This window comes from Apus apus, chromosome 9 (genome assembly GCF_020740795.1).
Source record: "Apus apus isolate bApuApu2 chromosome 9, bApuApu2.pri.cur, whole genome shotgun sequence".
In the NCBI taxonomy this organism is placed as follows: domain Eukaryota; kingdom Metazoa; phylum Chordata; class Aves; order Apodiformes; family Apodidae; genus Apus; species Apus apus.
The window spans coordinates 10029153-10050979 of record NC_067290.1 but is presented as its reverse complement, the minus strand read 5'-3'; the positions used below and the strand labels follow the sequence as shown (position 1 = coordinate 10050979).

General features: G+C 49.7%; 1 protein-coding gene across 2 annotated transcripts; it reads left to right on the top strand.

Moving 5' to 3' along the window:
• The first annotated feature begins 749 nt into the window (after positions 1-749).
• On the top strand, positions 750-21715 carry COPG1 (COPI coat complex subunit gamma 1). 2 transcript variants are annotated; one of them, XM_051627988.1, is made up of 24 exons: positions 750-846; positions 4671-4723; positions 5508-5588; positions 5691-5762; positions 6564-6643; positions 7372-7447; positions 7604-7696; positions 7965-8051; positions 8192-8349; positions 8996-9129; positions 9901-9968; positions 10696-10884; positions 11753-11848; positions 13254-13497; positions 13860-13935; positions 14262-14365; positions 14474-14599; positions 15026-15094; positions 15449-15591; positions 16817-16988; positions 17957-18054; positions 19481-19619; positions 20602-20700; positions 21291-21715. In XM_051627988.1, the coding sequence occupies exons 1-24, from the start codon at positions 819-821 to the stop codon at positions 21419-21421; spliced, it is 2616 nt and encodes an 871-aa protein (XP_051483948.1). In that variant the 5' UTR covers positions 750-818; the 3' UTR covers positions 21422-21715. The 2 variants fall into 2 exon arrangements, with proteins under 2 accessions (XP_051483948.1, XP_051483947.1); XM_051627987.1 differs by lacking the exon at positions 750-846 and adding an exon at positions 1724-1843.
• The last annotated feature ends 112 nt before the right edge of the window (positions 21716-21827 follow it).

The following is a 21827-nucleotide window of genomic DNA, read 5'->3' as shown; positions in this document are numbered from 1 at the left end:
CTGGCTGGGGCACAGCTGCTCAGCCAGGGCTGGGGAGGGCAGGGGGGCTGCCAGGGACACAGGTGGAGGTGAACCCGAGGTGGCATCCGTGTGCTGCAGGGGCCTGCAGCCATGGAACGTTGTAGCCCAGTCCCAGCACTCATAGCACAAGCAGCAGACAGAGGAGGATTTGGTTTAGTAACTGTCACTTGAGCACTGCTGGAGAAGACACAGTCGGGTCTGCCTTTGCCGGGGGCAGTGCTGAAGCACAGCCAGTCTCAACCCTCTGCATCACAGGGATTTCTGTGCCCTGCTTCTCTCCTGGCTCACACACCCTGGGATGTCTCCAAAGGGGCTGCATCCAGCCAGGAAGGTTTTTCTGTGTGCTGTCTCTCTCCGGGTGGCTGCAGCACAGAAAATCCTCTGGGAAGCTCAGGTGAGCCTTGGAGCTGGAGCTGGCAAGCGTGCACAATAAATGGTGGCATTGAACATGACTTGTCGTGGCTCATACTGGTCCTACACCCCTGTACAGCTCAGTGCTGTGTTCCCTTTTCCCGGAGCTGCAGCGGGGGCACATCCTGGGCCAGGGCTGGCACAAGAGCTCTCGCACCGGCAGCGGGGCTGGCCCCAGCACAGGGTGCCCTCAGCAGCTCTGGGACAACGGGAACGTCACCTTGTGCTGCCGGAGCCGCCGTCTCCGGCAAGGCAGGGAGATAAGAGCGGTGCGGAGCAGAGTGCGGCCGCCCCGTGCAAAGTACAGGGCGTTGGGAGCGAGGCAGAGGGACACCTGCCGGGGGACACCGGCCAGGGGCCCACTGGAGCTGCTGGGGGACACTGCCATGTTCTTCGAGGACTACCTGCAGCAGGGTGAGTGCAGCCCTTTCGGCCCAGGGCAGGTACTGGCTTTGGGAAGGGGGAGGAAGCAATCAGGGTGACCCCGCGCCCTGTGGAACAGACTTTCTTCGGTAGCAGGATGTGCCAGCAGGTGGGTGGGTTGAGGTGAGGTGGGCAACGGGTCCTTTGCCTCCCCCACCTGCCTCAGGGCTCAGGCGATTCCAGGCAGCGCTGGATCCCAGGGACGCGAAGGGGTGTCACGGGGCCAGGCCCGGGGGTTTGTGAGTGGAGGGTACAGGGCAGGGTGCCAGTGGCAGCGGGACACAAGGCCCAGGAGGAGCTGCTGGCAACGGTGTGTGGCAGCAGGGACACTGCCGGGCGGGCGGGCTGGGGGAACCGCCCAGCCCCAGGCGGGGCTTCTCTCCCGCTGCCCCTGTTGTTCCCTGGGGCACTGAGCCCCTGCTATGATCTCTCCCCGAGCCCCAATGTCCCCCCACCCCCCCTTGCTCCGCCCCCACTCTGGCTCTGGTGTCCCCCAAGCTCCCCAGTACCCACCTCTGACGCTCCCAGAGTGTCCCGAGCTTCCCCCTCCCCGCCCAGTGCTCCCCAGGGATCCCAGAGCCCCTCCCAGCCCTGCTGGGTCTCCCTGCTCCCAGCACCTGCAGCCCCAGCGCTCCCCCCACTCCCAGTGCTCCCACCATTCCCAGTGCTCCCCCCACTCCCAGTGCTCCCACCATCCCCAGCGACCCCCGGCCCCGCCCCCTCCTCCCCGCCAATCAGATCGCAGCTTTCCCCGCCGGTCCCCGCCCCCTCTCCCTGTCAATCACCGCCCCTCAGCCCCGCCCCCCGGCTCGAGCCGCCGCCGGGAGCCACGTCGCGGGGCGGGGCCGCGCATGCGCAGTGGGGCGGGAGGCGGTGGCGGTGACAGGGTGGCAGGAAGCGGCGGCGGCGGCTGCTCGGGACGGGCGGCGGGAGGGGCCCCTCGGCGGCACCATGCTGAAAAAGTTCGACAAGAAGGACGAGGAGTCGGGTGAGGGGAGGCTGGGGGGGGTGCTGCGAGGGGAGGAGGCCTGGCTGTGGGGCGGGGGGGGGCTGTGAGGGGAGAGCCCTCCTGTGGGGCGGGGGGGAGGGGGGTAGGTGAGAGGAGAGACCCCGTCGGTGGGAAACGGGAGGTGTGAGGGGGGATCCGTGAGGGGAGACCCGCGAGGGGGCTGCGAAGGAGCGCCCCGCCTGCGGGCAGCCGGGGGGGTGTGAGGGGAGGCCCCTGCTGTGTGCAGGGGAGGTGGGGGGGGGGGCTCGGGGCAGCGGGGCCTGTTTGCTGCGCACACGAGCGCGGTGAGCAGCAGCGCGGAGGCCCCGGAGCAGCCCGCTGCCGTCCTCCCCTCCCTGCCCAGCTGGAGGATAAGCCAGTTGCGCTGTCACAGCGCAGCCAGGTTACCTGCTGCATCGCCAGGTGCGGAGGTGCACTGAGCACTGAGCATGTCAGCCCTGTTCACAGCTGCCCAGCTCTCAAACCAGGTGCTAAAGCAGAATAAAAGCCAATTTGTATGTACTGGTCGTTCTTCTGATAGACACGGTCTGCTCTTCCAAGAAGATCACTGCCACTTTCAGTGGGTCTGAAAGACTGAGAGCATCGAGGAAACACAAAGTGTTTGCTTGACTGTACAAACCTTCAGGCACAAGTCGTAAGGAAGAGGTTGATATCTTATGTGATGTGTAATTCAGGTGGAATCGAGGCTAGATAGGAGAGTGTTTACTCTTATGGTTGTGCCACGTGGTATCTTTTTCATCTTCCTGGGAAGCTTTCTGTGCAGCTTGTTCTGCATAAAAAAATCACTGCGTCCCAAGGGGAATTAGTTCAGCATCAGTCTTAGTGATTGTTCTGTGTGGCTGTACTTGCTTTTTGTTTTAATGTGCATTAAATACTTTGCCCTTGTTTCCCTTGTCCAAAGCCTTCAGTGACATCTTGTAAGTGCAGAGTATTGGAGGCTTGGCCTTTGTTTTTTGGGCTGTTCTTCATTTGCACCTGCCACACACTTCAAGGTATTGGGTTACCTATGGCCAAGGCTGGCAGGAGACACACTTCCTTGTATTATGCTGCTAACTCCTGTTGATTTTGATCATACCCAGAGCTCTCCTTTCACCTTCCTGCCACTGCTGCTTGCATGCTTCCCAACAGTTTTTGCTTCACTACTGCATTTGCTTTTCATCCTGCTGCTTCTGTTTCCAAGGAGGATCCCTAGGGTTTACTGTGCCTGCCTTGCTCCTGTGAGTTGTGTACATGTCCAAATGTATAGCCCGAGTGCCTGGGCTTCATCCCTGAACTTACAGGGCTGGTGTGCCCATTCTTTCCATTTAATGGTCTTTTTTGTTGAACTGAGTGTGTGTGCTTAATTGGCTTCTGGTTTTGTTTTTAACGGGTGGTGTTGGTAGCCTTGGATGAGCTGCTTCCACTGGCTCTCTGAAATGCACTTTGAGATGTTATTTTGGGTGTATAATTGTTCTGAAATCCTTGTTCAGTCAGTGCCTGTATCTCTGCAAATCACTGCAAATTGTTGTTAGTCATCCGATACTAGGAGCTTTCTGAACACAGTCTCTGCCTTTCCTGTGTCTGTTTCTCCTCTGATGGAAAAATACTTGGACACAGGGTGCTGTGAGGACCAAGACCTCATGTCCAGTATGTTTCAAGATCCTTAGTGCCATGAAAGATGGAGAGGCAATGCTCTCTGCCTGATTTAGAGCTTGTAGACATGCTGGGCTGTACAGTGCTGCTGGGCAGATTTTTTGAAACATGTTCACATGCTCATACTAGAATTGGTTCATAGTCATACTAGGGACATTGTTTTTCTTCTTTCCCCTTGTTTTCTTCTCTCCCTAACCCCATATAAAGGTCTATGCTTTGTTTGGCCACCTACTGCAGTTGCAAGCTTCTCCTGAGCCAGAGGAGGGCAGTTTATGAACTGGGAAGGAGCCAGGGTACAGATGTGTTTGCTTTGAAGTGTAAGACTTCCTCCTGGCACCAGCATGGGATGCTTCAGGCCCAGGCCAGATCAGAGCTGTGCCTTCCAGTGGATCAGGCTGGTTACACACTGGAACAGCATTGGACATGGCTGTGTTTTATCCCAGGGCCAGGCTGAACATAGGTACTGATTAAAACCTGCTTATTGATAACTGGCAGCTTTTGAGAAGCTGCAGCTCACAAATGCTTAGGAGGCAAGCTAATAGAGACCATGCAGAATGATAGTGCTTTTTCCTCTGATTATTTCATCCTTAATTGGTGAAGTTTTTAATTATTTAATACAATTTATTCTATTATGTGGAACAATGAAAGTTACTCTGTGTCCAGACTTTCCAGTCCACTCTCTTGTTATCTTAATTAGTGTTAGAGCCAGAAATACTTTACTGGTGTATTCCTGATTGGTTTATAAGGGAGGAATAAAGCACTCCTGACTCACCAGTCTGGCAAGCAATGCCTCTTTTTGTCTGAGCTTTTGTTTCTAAGTTTGTCTTATTGATGCTCTGCCTGTCAGCAAGCTCCCAGCCCAGGAGCTGGAAAAAGGTCTGTGGGGATAACAGTGCAGCACAGTTACTTTACAGCTAATCAGTCTATCTCAGCTCAGGGCTGGTTACTTCTGGAGGGGATGACAAATTGAAGACATCCTGTCTGCTCTGCCTTCCCTAACTGCTGTAAAGACATCTAATTCATATTACTTAAAAGAGGGAGCTCTGGTTGCTTGGTGTTCATGAAAATAGTTACCCCAAAATGCTCGGTCTGGTTTTGAAATATAGGCTTGGTTAAAAGGTTGCTTTCCCATAGCATTATCCTTGGAAAGACTTTTGTTCTCTCTGTTTTGCAGGGGGGGGTTCCAACCCGTTCCAGCACCTGGAAAAGAGTGCAGTACTGCAAGAGGTAAATCCTCAGATGATCTCCTTTGTGTCTCCCTTTCTGGATAGAGTCTGTCCCTTTCTTGAGCAGGTCACTGCAAAACTTAAGCAAGGAAATGGGGACTTGTTACAGTCCTTCTAGCTCTGAAATAAATGGGCAACACACCCATTAGTTCTTATTTTATTGTTGGGGGGAGGAATGGAGAAGTTTGAAATGGTCTCTGTAACAAATTAAAGACTCTAAAATAGTAATGAAATTAATAAAATTATCTGGGAAAGCTCACCCTGAAACAAGAAGGTTGGAAATTGGCCTCAAACACTCCAAATGTCTTGTACTCTTTAACAAAGTTAGAAGGGTGTGAGTGGTTATTGAATAGTCTTTGAATTTGCTCTGAAAAAGATGCCTTCCTATTCAACAGCAGGTGGGTGTCTTGATCACCAGACCCTGTTGTCTGTTTGTTTGTGAGCTTGGGCATCATGTTGGCTGCCAGCAGCCCTGCTGAGCTCCCACACATCTGTCAGACAAGCAGTTTTTTAGCTAGTGCACAATCCAGGCTTGTGGGGCTGGAAGTGTGATGAGGATTTGGCCTTTAAACCTTAATTGCACCTGGATTTGTGATCCCAGACTGTAGAATCAACTGTTTAAAAGGGTTCCATGTGTAACAGGAATTGAGGGGAAATCTCATCCAAACTCCTTAAGAATCTTGCAGTACCTCACTCACAATGTGGTGTTTGTATCAGTGGTCAACACCAGGCAGGTCAGTGCTGGTTAGGGGTTGGTGTCAGCATCCTTTGTGCTTTCTTTCCAGGCACGAGTGTTCAATGAGACTCCCATAAACCCACGAAAATGTGCTCATATCCTCACCAAGATCCTGTATCTCATAAACCAGGTGAGGAAGAGAAAATTTACACCTATACAGAGACACCTGTAGCAGGCCCAAAGCTGGTTGTGGTAACTGGGATTTCCTTCCTTCTTTCCAAACATCTTGTAGGGGGAGCACCTTGGTGTCGTGGAAGCTACCGAATCCTTCTTTGCTATGACCAGGCTGTTTCAGTCCAATGATGTAAGTCTGCTTGCTTCTTTCTGCTGTATTTATTTGGTGGGACAAGTTGTCAACAGTGTCTTTTTCAACCAGATGTGTGTTTTTATACAATCAACTTTTCCATCCAGCCTGGAGCTACTTGATCTGAGTGGGAAGAGTAGGATTAAGTTCAGAAGCAGAAATCAGCATCCTGGCCCTTCCCAATCCTGGTAGCAGCTTAACTGAAGCATTCTCTGTTTTTGAGACAGAGTTTCCTCCCTCTGAATTGCTGTTTAACTCTTGAAGTTGTGCTGGGCACAGATCAAGCATATAATCAGCTAGAATACACTGTGCTTTGTGCCCAGTATTTAAAGATCCTGCTGACAGTCCTGGAGGAGGCCAGGAATTAGTACCTATGCAGTGATGGTACCATCACTAATTGTCCCCCAGAGCACAAGACATTAAAATCATGAGATCAATGTAGAAATCCCCAGACTGGGGAGTATAAATTGCTTGCTTTCTTGCTTTTGAAGCAACAGGATGTCTCCAGCTAATTATTTCAAGTTTTTCTCCTTTTCTATGTGAATTACAAGATGAAGCTGTTAATCCAGCTTAGTCTGGTATCTCTGCAGCTTCATCTTAAGACTGAGGCATTTAGAATAGGAAGAGGTGTTTTGTTAATTAATATGAGTTTTGTACATCTTTTACACTGAGGCACCGTGGCTCTCTGAAGGTATAGGGTTCTTGGTCTTCATCGTAAAATCATGGAAGCAGGGAAAACTGAGATCCCTTCCTATCTGGGATCCTCTCAGCTGATGTTTGTCTGTCCTCTTTCCTTGTCAGCCAACTCTTCGCAGGATGTGTTACCTAACAATCAAAGAGATGTCTTCTATTGCAGAAGATGTAATCATTGTCACTAGCAGGTCAGTCACTTCACTTTTCTTATTGTAATATTCATGTGTCCTTCAGTAATACTTGTCCAGCCTCTTGGAGATCAATGTAGTCCCTAAGCAGGGTGAGGAGAGGGATTTTTCCATATCACTCCCTTGGTGAGGAAAAATTTTTCCTTTAAAAGTGGCCATTAACGTGCAGACACTGAACTCCTAGTGATGTATGTGAAACGTGCTGTGTCCCCATGTCCCCTGCCCATGAGTGTTTGGATTGTCTCTTGATTACATGGTATGGCAGCACTGCAGCTTTTTACCCTTTTACAAAAGACTTGTTTCATGGACTCCTACTTTCCTGTCTGAATGCCTTGAAGCTTTTTGAAGATTTCTGGCACAAATCCCAGGGCTTTCAACAGGTATGCAAGAATTTACTGCTCCTGTAGCAGCACAGGATTCGACTTCACCAGGGAACAAAATGCCCTGCATGAGCCATTCCTGAACTGTGACCAGGACCTTAGGGAAAGGGCAGAGATGATTAGGAGCTCCAACCTAGCTTGGTGATAAGGAGCCCATACAGCCTGCTGATGGGCTTGAAACTGGAGTATTGATCTTTTCCTCCTGCCCTCCCACCCGGTGTGACTTGCAGTTGCCTGCTTGGCATTCAGCTGTGTTCCTGGCTGCCTGCTGCTCTCTGTGCACTGTGTGTGCACCTGAAAGCTGCTGGCTCAGGAGTGTGTTATCAAGTGCTTCCTGTTTTCAACCAGCTTAACCAAAGACATGACTGGGAAGGATGACAATTACCGAGGCCCTGCTGTGAGAGCGCTCTGTCAAATCACTGATGTAAGTGCTGCTTTTCCCTTGGAGCAGCCCTAGGCCCTTCACCTTTCCCTGCTTCACCCCATCCCACCTTCCACTCTGCTTTCCATGCCTTTGCATCTCCCCTTTCACACTCCTGATGGTTTGTCCATGTCATCTGCTGTTTCCCTCTCCCTGCAGAGCACCATGTTGCAGGCCATCGAGCGCTACATGAAGCAGGCGATTGTTGACAAAGTGCCAAGTGTGTCCAGCTCTGCTCTGGTGTCCTCCTTGGTATGTACTCCCAGTAGGGTGGGACAGTCAAGCTGGGAAGCAGTCATCTGTGATGGGATTGGACATCTTGGGAGTTTCAGGGTTTCAGTCTTTGTGAACATTAGGGGCTGGTGCCGTTATGTCCAGGTCTCTGCATGCTGATCCTCTTCTATAAGTTGCTGCCTTCACCTATGGGGAAGGTTTGTTGCTTCTTAATGTGAGCTGTGATTCCCAAAGCTTCCTCCATCCTTCTCTCATGGCCTGTCTGTGGCTTTGTCTCTTTCCCCAGCACCTGCTTAAGACCAGTTATGATGTGGTAAAACGCTGGGTGAATGAGGCTCAGGAGGCAGCTTCCAGTGACAATATCATGGTGCAGGTAGGAAATCCCCTGCCAACACAACGGTTAGCAAACAACAGCTGGGAGTGGAACAAACTGCTAGAGCTCAGCCCGGCCCCTCTGGGGTATAAGTGGAAAGGGCCCACTGTGGATTTGTAACAGTCTCTTTCCTTGCACAGTACCATGCTCTGGGCTTGCTCTACCACGTGCGGAAGAATGACCGCCTGGCTGTCAACAAGATGCTCAGCAAGTTCACGCGCCACGGCCTCAAGTCACCATTTGCCTACTGCATGATGATTCGAGTGGCCAGCAAGCTGCTGGAGGAAGAGGCTGGCAGGTGAGGGGGCTCCTTTTGCCCTGCTGGAAGTATTTCCTTAGGTCCTGCTTCCATCTCCTCTTGCAGGCTCTCTTGACATTTCATGAGGGCAATTATTTCTGTCTCTGGAGAGCAGCGTGCAACTTCTACCCTCTTACTATTGGGTAGGAGGCAGCATAGAAGATACAAGATGCTTTCATGGTTGTTGAGGCTTCTGTGAACCTCATCTGTGTGCTTGCACATCAAATACTTTCTTGTTTCTCTGGACTGTTTTGTATAGTTGTTCTTTCTTGAGATATTCTACTTCATTTTCTCTGTCTTCTTTAATTATTTGGCTAACATGTATGCAGTGTGGCTTCCTAGTGGATAAGGAAGAGTATCCAAGAGTGGATACTCTTGGTGTGTATGCTCAACCCTCAGTGTGTGAGAGCTGAGGGAGGTTCCCCTTATCCTGTAGGGCAGAGGGAGCCTTCTCAGAAGGCAGCCTGGCTTCCATCCCAAGCCTGCTGGAAGTACAGATGATGACCACTGCAAAATCTGGAGACTGGATTTGTAGCTGCTTTTACCTTTCCAGGGGCTATGGGACCTGCCCATTTCTGCCACCAGGTTCTTAATTTCTGTTAGCACCTGTGTTTTAACTCATCCTTTTGTTTCTTTCATCCCCCAGCCGGGACAGCCCCCTGTTTGATTTCATTGAGAGCTGCTTGAGAAACAAGCACGAGATGGTGGTCTACGAAGCAGCTTCTGCCATTGTGAACCTGCCCAACTGCACTGCCAAGGAGCTGGCTCCGGCTGTCTCAGGTAAATGTGGCACTCATGGCAGTGGCCCATTGTGGGACTGCAGTGGTGGCATCTGCTGATTACTCCAAGAAACAAGGACCTTGTATAGTCTCAGGCTTCTCATGCTGCCGTACCCTTTGCTGCTTTCTGCTGCTGCTGAGGGCCTGTGTTGTGTGTGAATAGTTTTGCTTCTGTATTTGCCTGATGTGTTCAAGTGTGGGTTATGGGAGAAATCCTTTTGATTTTTAATATGAAACAGGGCTGACTTCTAACTGATAAGCCTCCTTGCCTTGGACTGAGTGTAACTGCAAGAAGCCAAGGTGTTAGGGTCCTGCTTTCCCACCTCAGTCCAGTCCAAAGGTTCTCCTGAACTGAGACTGTTGGTAGGTAGGAAGGCTGTGTGTCACCTCACTGCACAGGGAGGATGCCCTTCATGGGTCAGCCCAGGGAAAGGAACAGGGTTTGCATAGAAATGGAGAACAGGAGTTCAAATTGACTTAATAGGAAAGATGACAAGGTGATGAAATGGGCTTTCAAGCAGAGGGAAGGATAGCAGCACTGTGGAATAGCAGGGAGGTGGGTAAGAGCTAGTTGTCAGCAGGGGTGTGTGGCAAAGGGGACAACAGGGAGGGAAGGAGGAAGCTGGTAAATTCATAGATGCTTCTTAAGCATGCTTCTAAGTAGCTTGTGCTTGTAGCTGTCTCTTCATTGACGTTCTTGCTTTAGGCATGAAACACTTCTCAATAATACATTGCCTAAATATCTGCCTGTGTTGGTTTCCCTGCCTTGCAGTTCTGCAGCTGTTCTGCAGCTCCCCGAAAGCAGCGCTGAGATACGCAGCCGTCCGAACCCTCAACAAGGTAGGAGCTGATCTCCTGGGAGCTGTAATAGTTTCTCAGGCTTCAGAAGAGAAAGGGGGCCAGATTATATGATGATTTTATGTGAATAACATCTATGGTGGGCTACAGCCTTACATTTAATTTCTTTCTGAGTGGTATAAAACCTCAAAGAACACATCACAGAAGGGAAAAAAAAAAAGTGCAATCATTTTCACAGGTCTGTCTAGAAGTGTCACTGGTTATGTGTTACTGCTTTCCCCTCTAAGCTTCCCATGGTGAAGGAGCTCCTTGTAGAACAGTCATCAAACCTTGATGCTGCTTCTTGCCTGCTCCATGGCAATCTTTGCTGCAGCTTTTCCCTTGACCGTGTAAACTCTAAAAAAGGAAAAGACAGAACGGCAGTGTCTGGTAGCTGCTGTGCTTCCACCCACAAAGCTGCTGTGCACAGCTAGGCTTGCTGAATTATTTTGGTAGCTTTCTTTTCTTAATATATAGAGGAGAATGAGAGAGTTAAAAATTGTAAAAGTTTATTACTACTGCTTCCTTTCCAGCTAGAAATGCAATTCTGCAGGAAGAAGGAGCTTGTTGCTTTAACCTCAGATTAGTTGTTTGTCTGAGATGACCCTCATGTACATTCTGTAGCATTTATTTCTACAGGGAGGAGTGAGACCTTGTAGAGACTTGGTGGTTTTGCCAGCTGGGCCTTTGCATATCTTGAGTGATTCCCACTCTTCCTTCTCTGCTCTAGGTGGCCATGAAGCACCCATCTGCTGTGACTGCCTGTAATCTAGACCTGGAGAACCTTGTGACAGACTCCAACCGCAGCATCGCCACCCTGGCCATCACCACGCTGCTGAAAACCGGCAGCGAGAGCAGCATCGACCGGCTCATGAAGCAGATCTCGTCTTTCATGTCAGAAATCTCAGATGAGTTCAAAGTAAGGATGTGGGAGGAACAGGGATACACAGGTTCCTGAAGAGAGCCCTTGGTCTTTGTCCATGTTTCAGTGTGCATTCTGAAAGCTGCATGGAACTGCTTATAGGAGCTGGGCTGCCAGGTGTTTGCAAGGGAGAGGAAGAGTCTGAGGCTGTTGGCCTAAGCCATGCTTTGGTCGTACAGCACTCAGCTCCAAAGTGACAGGCTCTGTGACAGGCTGAGAGAGCTGGGGTTGTTCACCCTGGAGAAGAGAAGGCTCTAGGGATACCTTATTGTGGCCTTCCGGTATCTTAAGGGGCTACAGAAAAGCTGAGGAGGGACTTTTTACAAGGGCCTGTAGTGATAGGATTAAGGATAACAGTTTCAAACTGAAAGAGGACAGATTTAGATTGAATATTAGGAAGAAATACTTTACTGTGAGGGTGGTGAGACACTAGCCCATGTTGCCCAGAGAAGCTGTAGATGCCCCATCCCTGGAAGTGTTCAGGGCCAGGTTGGATGGGGCTTGGAGCAACCTGGTCTAGTGGGAGGTGTTCCTGCCCATGCAGGGGGTTGGAACTAGATGATCTTTAAGTTCCCTTCCAACCCAAACTATTCTTTGATTCTGTGCTCTCTTTGGAGAGATGCCCTTTGAGAATTAAATCTCTTTTTCTTCTTTCCAGTGGGTGTGGGCTTTTGCTAGGGGCTGGCCAGTGCATAAAGGTCAATCTTCTCTTAGAATTGTACCTTCTGGATCTGCATTTGTTGAATAAGTAAAGGCAAATCTGTAGTTTCCAGGCTAGGAACCAGCACAACATTGACCCAATTCAACTATCTTTTCCTGCCTGGTGAGTCAGACTCCTTTTCCACTTGCCCTCCTTTTCCTCCAGGTTGTTGTGGTGCAGGCCATCAACGCCCTGTGTCAGAAGTACCCTCGCAAACACGCTGTCCTCATGAACTTCCTCTTCACTATGCTTCGGGAAGAGGTAAGTTTGCAGGGCAACTACTTTGTGTTACTTGTTTGTAGGCACAAACTGCAGGACTGCACAGTGGCCCCTGTGAGAGTCAAAGCTTTTAATGATAATACTGTGCAGTAAGAGCCTCTCTCTAAAAGGCCTGCAGTCTGGCAGAAATGGCCAGCTGTGCACAGTAGCTGCATGCAGACTGCCAGGCATATTTTTAGTGTGGTTTTCATTCTTTGATTTTTCTGGGGGTTTATTAACTCTAAAAGCAAATGTAGGCAACAGCAGATCTGCTGGCAGTCTGTGTATGTTTCATGTTTGAACCAGCTTTCTTTTTTACTTTGACATCAAATACCAAGAAATTTTGTCTTGTACACAAAGATCTGGTAACAACCTGTTTATTGATGACATGGGACCACTTTTGTTCTGCTCTCTGTGCTGTGGCAGTGAAGGGATCACGAGTGCCTATAGCCATTCTCTGCATTCAGTCAAACATAAATTGCAGAAAGACAGCTTTCAGAGCTTTGCTGAGGCTGTTTCTAAATGAGCTAACATGCCTGCAACACAGCTGGCACCACTGCTTGCTCTGACATCATTTTCTGCCAATTACAGCCTCTCATTTGGGAACAAACCAGAGCACCTCATTTTGCTCCTGTGAAAAAAAATGGACCATTCTCCTTTCCCAGATTTTCTGTGGGTGGATGGTATCATTTTGAATGTGGTTTTGTAGTTCAAATCATTCTGGTTTAAAGCTTTTTTTTTTTTTTTTTTTTAATCCATAGTAGCTCCAGAAAGATCCCATAAATGCCCAGCACTGTGCATGTAATTGGCAAAGGATAATGTGCAGTTTAATCCCCTGCTGTGTATTGAGGACACTAGTAAATAATGTCTGAAGATAAGCAAGCATTAACAGCATGTCAGGTTATGGGGTGGACCTGGGGAGGTGTTGATTGCCTCTCTTCTCACACTAATGGGGCTACTTGCTGGGCCCTGCTGTGGCAGATATGATCCTTAATATATTTCTCTTGTGATTCATCCTCTGATGCCTGGCGCTAAAGGGGAGAGGGCTGGGTTTTTTCTCCTCCCATATGGCTGCTTTTAGGCACTAATTCTAGCAGTAGAGGATTTTGAAGGAGATTTGAACCCTTCAGGCAGATGGATTTTTTAACCCTCTTTAGGACTTGTTATTTTTAATTCACTGCAGCCATTCTGAAGGGAGCTGGCAAGAGAGCCTGGATATTAACTGGCCCTCTGGGTATAAAGAGGGTCAGAACTGGAGGCAGCATTGCTGCCCTTCTCCTTTCAAACATAGATTAAAAAGACTGAGTCTGAGTGACCTTTTCAAAGGAAATTCTTTCCTGTCTGGTTAGTTCAGAGTCTCTAAAATACTTTGAGATTTCCAGCTGAGCATTTCCCTTTTGCTCCTCAGGGTGGCTTTGAGTATAAGCGAGCCATCGTGGACTGCATCATCAGCATCATTGAGGAGAACTCAGAGAGCAAAGAGACAGGCCTGTCCCACCTCTGTGAATTTATTGAGGACTGCGAGTTCACTGTGCTGGCCACTCGTATCCTCCACCTCCTGGGGCAGGAAGGGCCCAAAACCAACAACCCCTCCAAATACATTCGTTTCATCTACAACAGGGTTGTTCTGGAGCATGAAGAAGTCCGGGCAGGTAAGAGACAGACAAGGAAAGCTGTCTGCCCTGTGACAGATCTTCCAAGGAAGCAGCATATGAACACCTCTGCTTTGGAGGATTGTGATTTGCTCTAGTCTCGAGCAGATCTTTTTACACAGCAAAGATCCTGCAGTCCTGTTGATGGAAGGGGTGGCCTGCAGCTGAGAAATAGGAAGGGAGCTACAGTGACACTGAAAATAGACAGAGGGGGTTTGCAGGCACTTCTCTGTTAATACGTCTGCCTCTTTCTAGTCACAGGAATACTTCATACTTGCATCTCTGGCGTGGCATTTGAGCAAGGCCAGGAGAAAACTTCAGCTGATTGCTTTCTAATTCTGTTTTCATTACTTGGCCTGCAGGTGCTGTAAGTGCCCTGGCCAAATTTGGAGCACAGAATGAGGAGATGTTACCCAGTATCTTGGTGTTACTGAAAAGGTGAGTTGTACCTCAGAGTTTCTCAGCATCCTGGGTGAAAAATCCTGTTTGCTTGAGAGCTTGTTAGCATCCCCATGCATGTCTAGTCTCTTCTAGCTGTGGATCTGAGAAGGTGCAGTGGGTACCTAGGATCCTGTGATGGGATCACCACTGCATTCAGTGCTCCAATGTGGACATGAGAAGCCAAGGGTGGCAGTTGTTTGCTTGTCTAATACAATTACTAGTAGACTGCCAGTTGTCTTCTCTGTCATGTTCTTTCTGGCCCTGTAAGGTGGCTTGGAACTCTGCTGCCTTGCACTGAAGAAAGTTTTCCTCTTTCTTCTCAGGTGTGTCATGGATGATGACAACGAAGTGAGAGACAGAGCCACCTTCTACCTGAATGTTCTGGAGCAGAAGCAGAAAGCCCTCAATGCTGGCTACATCCTGAATGGTAATGCAGGAAGTCCTCAAAACAAGTCTGCACCTCTTTCCTGGTTTAACAAGTGACAAAGAGCTGATTTTATCTGTGGTTTCAGTCACCTGTCCCTTCTGTCCCCAGGTTTGACTGTGTCCATCCCTGGCCTTGAGAGGGCTCTGCATCAGTACACCCTGGAGCCCTCTGAAAAACCTTTTGACTTGAAGTCTGTTCCTTTGGCAACAGCTCCTATCATTGAGCAAAGAGCAGGTAAGGAACTGTTTCCCAAATGTGGGTCCAGGCTGACAGTGATTTCCTAGCAGCTCCAGCCCTCAGACAACAGACTGCATTGGGCCTGCTGAGAACTGCTGAGCTCCGTCCTGTTTGAATTTTGTGGGATTACATCTTCTGTAAAGGCTAAGGGCAGTGAATCTGGTTGCTCCCATGTTAGTGTTTTGGTTTAGACCAACAGCTAAACAATAGTTGGAAATCCTCATTGGAGCTGCTGCAGTTTCAAAAGAGTTTAGGAAGCTAAATATGGGTGTCTAGCCCATAGCAAGATGAGACAAGAGCTTCCTTTCTTTCCTTAATCAAATCCCTCTCCAGACATTAATCTGTTTTCTGATTCAGTTACTTTTAGTTTTCACCTTCAAATCTTTTGGGGGTTTTTAATTTTTTTTTTTCTTTCTCCTCCAGAAAATGCCCCTGTTGCTGTGGTCAAACAGCCAGAGAAGGTGGCAGCAACACGGCAAGAAATATTCCAAGGTAAGCTGATGCAGGGCTTCTCCTGTGCCTGTGTGTGAGAACCAAACAGCCACCTCTTGATCATCCTGCCTAGCCCCTCTAGCTTTATCCCCATCTCCTTTCAGACAGTAACATGGACTCCCAACTTTAAGTCTGCTCCTCACTCCTGGGAGGCAGGGGTACTTGCTGTCTAGATTGCAGTAGATGTGGGCAAAGGATGACTCTGCTTTTAATTTTAAAAGTCCCTAGTGAACACTTATGAATGGGTAATTCCTTGCTGCAGCAGCTTCTGGCACCTTAAAGGAGTGGTTTTGACACTGCTGATGCCTTCCTGTGAGTTGGGAAAAGCAATGGTTTCTGTGTCTGCTGTTTCAGAGCAATTGGGGGCAATCCCAGAGTTCCGGGGGCTGGGCCCTCTCTTCAAGTCTTCCCCAGAGCCTGTTGCCCTGACAGAGCTGGAAACGGAGTATGTGGTTCGTTGCACCAAGCACACGTTTGTCAGACACATGGTGTTCCAGGTGGGTAGCTATGGCGTGTGGTGCTGAAAGAGGATTGGAAAATAAGCTCCTACCAGTTCAAAGCTCCACTGGGAAGAAATCGCTCAGGGATAGCTATGTTCAAAGCATGTCACTGTATGGTGAAGTCCTTAGTTTCTCATCCAGGGCAGCAAAGCCCCAGGAAAAAATTAATTAGGTAGCATGTGTGTCTGTGTGGCTGAGCAATGCTTACACCTAGAGTCAAAAATAAGTCAGAGGAGCACCAGGTGGGGCTGTTCTCAGCGTTTGTCAAGGGGAGCTATGTTCTTTCCTCAGGGTCCTCAGGCATGTGCTTTGGGCATAGAAGAGTCAAGCTTCGTCTGAAAGGCTGAAAAGGGAACCCAGGAAAAGGATGTGGTGGGAGAGGGCTCTTCATCCCCGTATTTTGTTTTAGCCTGTGTAGTACAGGTGCTTGTTTCTGAATGGCTTGGCTGTGCTGCCAAGCCAAGATACAGGGATGTGAGATGAAGGGATCAATGTGCCAGCATCTTTGCCAGGCCTTGGGGAGTTCAAGGCACAGCAAGTCCTGTGCTCGCTTGTGAGCAGCAGTGTTTTGTCCTTAGCTAGCTCCCTCCTTAGAAGCTCAGAACTGCTTATACAGTCCTCACAGGGGGGGATCTTTGTTTCTGTTGTCCACCCACCAGATGCAATTGTATGAGGCTATGTGACTTGTCGTTGCAGCTGGAACAAAGTCTAACCAGCAATTTTAGACTTGCTGAAATGATCGAGCTTGCTGAAGTTTGCTCAAACTAATCCCTCATTTGAGCTGTGCTAAGGGATCTTTTTCCCATCTGCTATGGGGCACCATATCACTGTGGCATCAAGTGAGAAGATGCAGGCAACACTACTCATTTCTGTACAGCAAAGAGTTAATCTTGGGTTGCAGAGGGCAGGCACTGGATATTTGTGTCCTGGTTCATTTTAAGTGAGGAGGAAAAAAATGTTTGCTGGAGCACTGGAGTCCACTTCAGAGTTTTAGTTTCTCCCATAAAGCATTTCAATGAGTAGGTTTTAGTCATAGTTCTGTGACTAAACTGGAACATACGAGCAGTGTAACTAGCCAGCTGATGGTGAGGTGCACTGTTGAAACACAAGAGCTAGGGGTTCACAAGTTGACATCACGCTGCCAGTCTGCCTAAAGTGACTCTGCTATCAGATCTATAGCTTGCAGCTTCAAGCTGTTGCTGCTCTTCCCTTCCCTGTTTAGTTTGACTGCACAAACACCCTGAATGATCAGATCCTGGAGAATGTCACAGTGCAGATGGAGCCAACAGAGGGGTATGAGGTCATTGGCTACGTACCTGCCAAAACCCTGGTGTACAACCAGCCAGGGACCTGCTACACACTGGTGGCACTGTCTGAAGAGGATCCAACAGCAGGTAAACAGTTTGTCCTCTGTGTTTTCTTGACCTCCTCCAAGTGAAGCATACTGTACTGCTCACCCCCACGCATTCTACCTTGCATTCTAGCAGGGTATTCATAGCCTGTGTGTGGGTGCAACCCTGAGTGATGCTGAGCATGGCTTCTCTTTGCTGACTGGGGGCCGTCAGGCCTCCCTTCTCCCCTCCAGCTTCCCCTGTGCAATGGGAGCTGGCAGGTGAGCATTCAGCTCTGCTGAGTTATCTCCTGTGCACCCAGAGTGTCCTTTAGCCTGTCTGTTCTTTGTGTAGTATGTGGGGAGGCTGGTAGAGGGCTCTCAGTGCTCAGATGCTCTCAGTAGCAGAGGGGTATGGTAAAGCAATGGGGGTGTCAGGGATGTTGATTTGAATTGAACATCTCTTCTTTTGTCACTGTCCAGAACACAAACCAGGCCTTACCTGTGTCTTGGTCTCCCTGATTTGTGTCCTGGGACTGCTCACCTCTGTGTGGTGTTGCTGCTCACCCAGCAGTGTTCATCTTCTCCAGGATGAGTCATCATTTCCTCTCCCAGCCCGTGGTATTAACCAGCTGCCGTGGTGCAGTACAAGGTGGATTCATTTCAAGAGGCGCATGAACCGATCCCTAGATAAGGGTCTTGCCTCTTCACAAGGTGCTGGTTGGCCATGTTTAGTTAGTATTCCCAACACAACTTGAGGTTCATCAGTAATAGCACTTGATCTGAGGATTATGGTCTTGTACAACCATCATGAACCTGTCTTTATCACTGTATGTTAGCCTTAATATTACAAATAAATACCTTCTCCTTGAGAGACAGAAACTGTCAGAGGGACCTCTCTAGTTCACTGGCTAAGCCTGTGCTGCTGACAGTGAGAGGGAGAGCCCCACTGCCCCAGGTTTCCCAGCCTGCTTCTGCTGCAGGGGAGTGCAGATCTGGTGGTAATGGGAGCTTTGCCTCCTCCCTTTCCAGTGGCCTGTACCTTCAGCTGCATGATGAAGTTCACTGTCAAGGACTGTGATCCAAACACAGGGGAGACGGACGACGAGGGTTACGAGGATGAGTATGTGGTAAGGAGCTGGGCATGTACCTGATCACAGGAACTGCACTCATTTTGAGGGGTTTTGTGATCTGTACTCGCATCCTGCAAGTAGCTGTGTGACCACAGACACTGCTGTGTGCAGCATTGTGTGAAGAGTGTGTGCTTGCTGTCTCTGTGGTGCCTGTCCCAAGATGCAGATGTCGGTTTGGAGAGCTTGCTGTGTCTTGTTTGGAGTGTCCTCCCTTTGCTCTCCAGGCAGGCACTGGACTGTACAGGATACTTATGTTTGGGGAGGCCATGGTGTGTCCTCCTGGCTTGGCTGCCTGTGCTCTGCAGGCTCCAGCAGTCGAACAGTCAGGTTTGTGGAGGCAGAGGGTCATTGGACATTTTTGTTCTCCATGAGTTGCTCTGTGTCTTGGCAGTTAATTGCCTAGTGGCCTGCCAGATGGCTACCCTTGCTCTTGCTCAGGGGAAGGTGGGGCTTTTCCCACCCCAGAACCAAGACTGAGGTGCACACTGATACTGCAGAAGCACCTCTGTATCAGGCTCTTCCATTTCCAGGAGGGCTTTTGTGCCATAAAGGAAGAAGCTGAACTTATGCCTGGTCAGAAACTGGGACTGGCGCACAGAGGCAGAGAGGAAGGGATGTTGTGACACAACCACAGCTTGCCCTGTTAGCTCCAGACGATGTTTTCTATTTGTTGCTTCTCACTGCTTCGATCTGATTATGGCCTCTGCTGTGCAGTGAGTCACTGAGGGGGAGGGTTTTTCCCAAGGGAACATGCAAGGTTAACCCCTCTCTCTGCTTCTCACCAGTCACCACAGCATTGGAGTGATATTTAAACAAATTCTTCCATCTGTTTCAACTAGAATCAGGAGGAGATACTTTCCTGCACTGGTGGCTGAAATGAATGCAGGCTGTTGTCCAGCCAGCTCTGGCACTGACTGCTCTTCAATGTATGCTCTGGAGGGACAAGCTCACTTCTGCGTTGCACAGATGTAGTCACAGCAGCAGTTCAGCTAACCTGGCACACACAGTTAGGTCAGAGCAGTGTCTTGCAGTGTTTCATTGTACTTTGCCAGCCTGCAAAATGATGGGCCAGAAGGGCAAACAGAAGCTTATGTGCATTTCAGAGAAGCAAATGCTACATCTGTGTGAGCAGCACCAGCTGTTTCTTAGCTTTTTTTCCTGTGCTGTGATCAGAACAGGAACCTGCTTTGTAAACCCTGGAAATGCCATGACCAGTGGCTTTCCTAGGCCAGGCAGTTGCTGAACCAAGTGTTGTTTGCACAAGCAAATCAGAAGGGGCAGGGCTTGCACTGACATATTAATGAGTGGAAGTGGAGGCTGTCACATACATTTGCCTGATCTCAGGGAATCCAGTCTAAGGCTTGCTCTGGAGAGAGAGGGGTTAGGAACAACCGTGTTTCACTTGAACCTGTTCTACCACCAGCTTGAAGACCTGGAGGTAACAGTGGCTGATCACATCCAGCGAGTTCTAAAGCCAAACTTTGGAGCAGCCTGGGATGAAGTGGGTGATGAGTATGAAAAGGAAGAAACCTTTACTTTATCTGCTATTAAAACCCTTGAAGGTAAGGAGGTGCCTGAGCCCACCAGAGCTCTTAACATTCCTCTCTCTCCAACAGGCGGACTCTGGAGGCACAGTCTGGCTCACTTTAGATCTCTCACACAAAGGCTAATGGGGCAAAACCCTTCACAAGCTGTTTAATCTGCTTGTTAAATGGGGAGCTACAGCTACTCTGATGGTTCAGGTTTTAAAAAAAGAAAAACAAAAAAAAAGTATTTTGAGTATTCTGGGCCCTGTGGAGACCAGGCTGGATTGTGGGAGGGAAGAGAACATGTTGCTTTTCCCTCCTGAACAGACAGACCACAGTTTAGCTGTGAGCTCCCACTTTCCTTCTGTCAAAGGAGGAGACACTCTGACCTTAGGATCCAAGACTAATTAAAAAAATTATGCAAAGAGCAGAAGACATGAGGTTGGTGGTCAAGCATGGGGTGTAAGCCCTCTTCTCTTTCATCATCTACTAAAGACTCCTTTTATTGTTCCTGAGGAGCTTGTAATAACTCAGTCCTTTTTGATGGCTTAGAAGAGTGTTCTTGTCCTATAGCCATCTCTGTGCTTCCTTGCACAGTGCCTTGGGCTGGAAATACCTTACCTGATGCCTTTTCAAATTCCTCCTAAACACCTGTGAGGTGTCTCCTTCCCTCTGCATATGTCCCCAGAGAAGCAAGGAGACAGAAGCAAGGCTGTTGGGGTTGTACAGCAAATGTGCAGACAGCTGCACTCTTCTGCTTTCATTGTCTGACTTATTCACCCTCTGGTGTCTGTTGCACCCTGGCTGCATCAGATGACTGCTGTGTGGCAGTGGGTGTTTTGTTTGTTGCCTTTACCTCCCTGGTGGCCTCCAAAAACAGGATACTGGCCAATGTTGTGTGTCCCTCAGGATAAGGAACGTGAATATGTAGGGAGGGCTTGAGTCACCTTTAGATGCTCTCTGTGTGTCCCTGTTAAGATACCAGTGATGTGAAGCCTGTTTTATTTCTTCTTAACAGAGGCAGTCAGTAATATCGTGAAGTTCCTGGGGATGCAGCCCTGTGAGAGATCCGATAAAGTGCCAGATAACAAGAACTCTCACACACTGTACCTGGCAGGTGAGCTGTGGGGTGAGGTCTCTGCTAGAGGAGCAGCTCTGTGGGAGGTTGCAGAGCTGCCTGTTGAAAATCCAGGCAGGAGTTTCTGATGGAGCTCACTGCCATCCAGGTGGGATTTGGAGGCTTGTCCCTGCTGTGGTTTCCATCTCTCAAAGTGCAGAGCAACTGGTGTTGGGATCAGGGAGGGTACTGTGGTGGGGGGAGGTTGAGACCTACCCCAGGCTCAGCTGGGTGGAATTTGTGTCTTCATGTTCTGTGACATCCTGCTTTGGAGTGAGCCTGTGAGGGAAGGTACAGCACCCTTCTCCCATGGAATGGATGTGTCCTGGTGCTCTTAGGTGAGTGTCTGGTCACTGAAGGAGTGCACGGACCTCTTCTCAGCTGGAGTTTGACTTTGATTTAGTGAGTTTTACAGTAGCGAGAGTCTGAGACACGTTACAATGAAAGAGAAATGTGCTGCTTGAGAGTCTCCTGGCCCAGTACTAGGACCTGCCAAACTACCTGTGGGAAACCTCCCCATGCCAAGCAGTAGTGTCCATTTTCAGGCTTGCAGGGAAGCTCTCACTCCTTCCTCCTGCTCTCCCCTCCAGGTGTGTTCCGGGGTGGCCACGACCTCCTGGTTCGCTCCCGCCTGGTCCTGACGGACACGGTGACCATGCAGGTCACGGCGCGCAGCGGGGAGGAGCTGCCCGTGGATGTCATCATGGCTTCTGTCGGATAAACCCCCTTCCCAGGACTGTCCTGACACCGAGCCCCTGCGGGCAGTGCTTCTCTCTCTGGCAGCAGCATTAGGTGTCCCGTTCACCGCAGCAGCTTTCGTGCTCTCTGCAGTCCAGCTGTCTTTGGGCTCCGGCTATAAAATAACCACGTTTCTAAGGTCTGATTTTACCAAGCGCTTTGTCCCCGCGCTGGCTGGAGGGTTTCGCCCGGGTGGCCGGTTTCTTGTCGCGGTGGCGGCGTGCGGGGCCGTGTGCTGTCCTTTTTATGTCGTTCGAATAAAAAACCATCTCGTGGCTCTTCTGGCCTTGGCTCACGGGGCGTAACCGCGGTTCCTGGGCTGGCCCTGCCTCCTGCCCTCCCGCAGCCCAGCCCTCCGGGGCGGAGCGGATCGATCGGCCCGGCCCGGC